Below are 3,699 nucleotides of genomic sequence, written 5' to 3'. Positions count from 1 at the left end.
ATATATATATATATATATATATATATAAATTATATGTATTTATTTTATCCTAATTAATAATAATTCGGATAGAATAAATGGGTTAATAGAAACCAGGGTAGCAAAGATCACAAAATAACTGTGGTGTAATTCCTGTTTTTGAGGCAGAAACTCCTTGATATTTTGGGTATTTGAGTATATATAAATTTAAGGAATGGAGTGAACGCATGTTATAACTGCATACTTTATTCCGACATATGTTTTGAAGAATTACAATCTATGCGATCCATAGGAATCGTCGATGTTCAAAATGTAAACTTCTCCTCAGGGAAATGTATGGAGATCATCTTCCCTGAGGAGAAGTTTACATTTTTAATATCGACGATTCCTATGGATCGCATAAATTGTAATTCTTCGAAACATATGTCGGAATAAAGTATGCAGTTATAACATGCGTTCACGCCATTCCTTAAATATATATATATATATACACATATGGGTATTCATGTGATTAACTAGTATACTCACCTTGTTATTCAATGCAGTACTTGGGAGAAAGTAAGGATGGAGTGGTGGTGTATGTAGGAGTCAGTAAAGGATGTAGTAGTATTAGTGTGGCAGTGAGAGCGATGTTGGTGAACTAATGTGTCAGACTATAAAAGGGAATGCAATTGAGTTTTCAAAGGGTTAAAGAATATGTAACTTTAATTTGACTGTGGTCAGCTATGGGCTGGAGACATAGCATGTCAGCTGGCAGTTTATTCTATTCTTGTTATATTATGTTGTGATGTTCTTACATTCAGAAGCAGATTTAGTATATACATATATATACACACAGCCATAACCACTGTCATCTCAACAATCATTACCATTACCACCAACCCTACAATCAGCATCATCATCACTACCACCACCATTTGATCTCATGTATATTGATGTATTTCAGATTGACCAAGGTGGACTTGACCTGTCCAGTCCCCAGTATTACTTAAACAAAACAATAACTGAAGACAAGGTAAGTCTGTTGTAAGTTATCAGATTTAGGGGGACCATTGCAACTCCCTCTACAATGAGAAAATACAAATCACTCCTCTCCCCACCAATCCCCGCTATTGTATCACATCACATAAAAGAAATTGAATTAAACAGTTGTCAGTCCTAATGGTATCGTTTAACACCAGGTTAGTCCATATTGAATACACCTGTAACCAAAAGCTTTCCAACTATAACCAGAATGTCTTTTACATGTGTCTAGAACTAAATTAACCAATGCATCCTTCCCATTTTAAGTAGGATGTGATTTTAATGTAAGTAGCTACTACTATTCCTAGCAGGTTGAACAACTACATTGGTTTGTATACCATCAAAGGAGTGTTGGTCGACAACAGATACAAAACATTACCAGACTATGATATTATATATAAAGCAACAGCCTATAGTTTCTCATCCTGTTGCTACCTTAACGACTTCACTGTCATAGATCTTATTCTTTATTAACAATCTTATCTAGAAAACTGTTTATAGTATTAACTAGCATAACCATGCTGACAAAAATGCAGACAGTTTTATTAAGGATAGAAAATGGTGCATCAACAAAATGGGAGAAATCATTGATAAATGTTAGCAATTCTAGAAAAAATGAGTACACACACAGAATTGAAGCACTTGAAGAATCAGATACAGTTGTAACATCTCAGTTGAAAATATGTCCACATAATGCATGTATGTATATACACACACATACATACATATAGGGACATATGCATACATATATATGTATAGATAAGCATACATACATACATACATACATACTGAGGTCTTCTTCCAGTTTCTATCTACAAAATCTACTCACAAGGCTTTGGTCAGCCCTACAATATAGTAGAAGACTATATATATATATATATATATATATATATATATATATATATATATATGCACACACAAACACATATTTAGATCACCACAAAGTATATATACATTATATATATGAAGGTAATTTTATAACTTTGTTAAACCGAAAAATAAAATATAGGACTGCAAGTGGAAGTGGTCAGGTAACACTGAGACAAAGGGAAAACAAATTGAAGGGTATAATGAATAAACACTCTAATTGGTCAGAAGTAACTTTATAATATTCTCATATTATCACGATATCAAGCATAAATATATATTAAAAACATTAGGGCAACCAGTGGCAAAACCCAATAGTATAAAAATATACATATATATATACGAATACAAAAGTAACAAAATCTGAAAAAGTAATATGAATGGAGTCGAATGAAGAAAAATATATGGATTAAATCAATGCATATTGAAAGCGACTAAAAGTTTAAGGTGATAAAAATGAAATAGAATATAAATAAATAACAGACAAATCAATAACCAGAAAAGAGTCCATTCGAAATTCATCTCTACAATTGTTTCAAAAGATGTCGCCACATTTCGATAATGTATAATCCATTAAGGAAACACAAAGGCAATGACCTTTTGTCAGGAGAATATTCATATTATATATATATATATATATATATATATATATATATAGATAGATAGATAGATAGATAGATAGATAGATAGATATACATACACATATATATATATACATTTATATACAGACATATCGCTGAGTGTGTGTGTGTGTGTGTATATATATACTCTTTTACTTGTTTCAGTCATTTGACTGCAGCCATGCTGGAGCACTGCCTTTAGGCAAACAATTTGACCCCAGGACTTATTCTTTATAAGCCTAGTACTTATTCTATCGGTCACTTTTGCCGAACCACTAAGTTACGGGGACATAAACACACCAGCATCGGTTGTCAAGTGATGTTGGAGGGACAAACACAGACACACAAACATATACACACACATCATATACACATATATGACGGGCTTCTTCCAGTTTCCGTCTACCAAATCCACTCACAAGGTTATAGAAGACACTTGCCCAAGGTGCCACACAGTGGGACAATGTGGTTGGTAAGCAAGCTACTTACCACACAGCCACACCTACACACACACACACATATATATATATATATATATATATGCATACATATTTATATACCTATGCATATGTATACCTCTACATGTGCGTGAGTGTGTGTACTCTATTACATTTGTTTACATCTTTTAGATTGATGAAATCAGTAAAATATTTTACCCTTTATTTGGAAAAGGGCAAACATGGAAAAATGGACTAAAATGAAAGAAAGTTGAAAGTATTACATGTATCACATGGAAAAATACTTGTTCTGTACTTTACCAGATGTACTTTTTCAGGTTTATAATCTTAAGAATATTATTTCTCTTGCTCACATTTTTCCATGTAATCCATGTTGTTCCCAGGCTATGCTATTATGCTAATTAATAATGCGTCAATTAATAATTTAAGATTTTACCTTATTGAAAATTGAATTTGATAAACTTTGAAAGAGCAACAGCTACTGATATTACCCATCCACACCAAATTAATGGCAGAGAATTTTACCATCTTGAAGGTTGCACCAATCGGTTACAAACAGCAAGACCCCAAAACCATCAGTTACCAGGCTCACCTAAAGTAACCTAGATTTTGAGTAGGTGATAATAGCAATGATTGCTGCTGATCTACAGGGTGTCCACAAAGTCTGGGTATATTGGGATTAACACATACTTTAAAAAATTATTATTTCTTATATTTAATTGTTCATGTTATGATTTTATTTACTCCATGTA

At 32.4% G+C, this 3,699-nt stretch overlaps 1 protein-coding gene across 1 annotated transcript in view; it reads left to right on the top strand.

Annotated features, from left to right (window-relative positions):
- Window positions 1-3,699, top strand: part of LOC106883689 (endothelin-converting enzyme homolog) — a 131,504-nt gene that overhangs the window by 85,017 nt on the left and 42,788 nt on the right. The window contains exon 7 of the mRNA XM_052976911.1: window positions 830-994. Coding sequence (XP_052832871.1) covers window positions 830-994 — 165 coding nt within the window. The remainder of the gene's footprint in view (window positions 1-829; window positions 995-3,699) is intronic.

Source organism: Octopus bimaculoides, chromosome 26 (assembly GCF_001194135.2).
Source record: "Octopus bimaculoides isolate UCB-OBI-ISO-001 chromosome 26, ASM119413v2, whole genome shotgun sequence".
NCBI lineage: Eukaryota > Metazoa > Mollusca > Cephalopoda > Octopoda > Octopodidae > Octopus > Octopus bimaculoides.
This window is presented reverse-complemented; position numbering and strand designations above follow the sequence as displayed.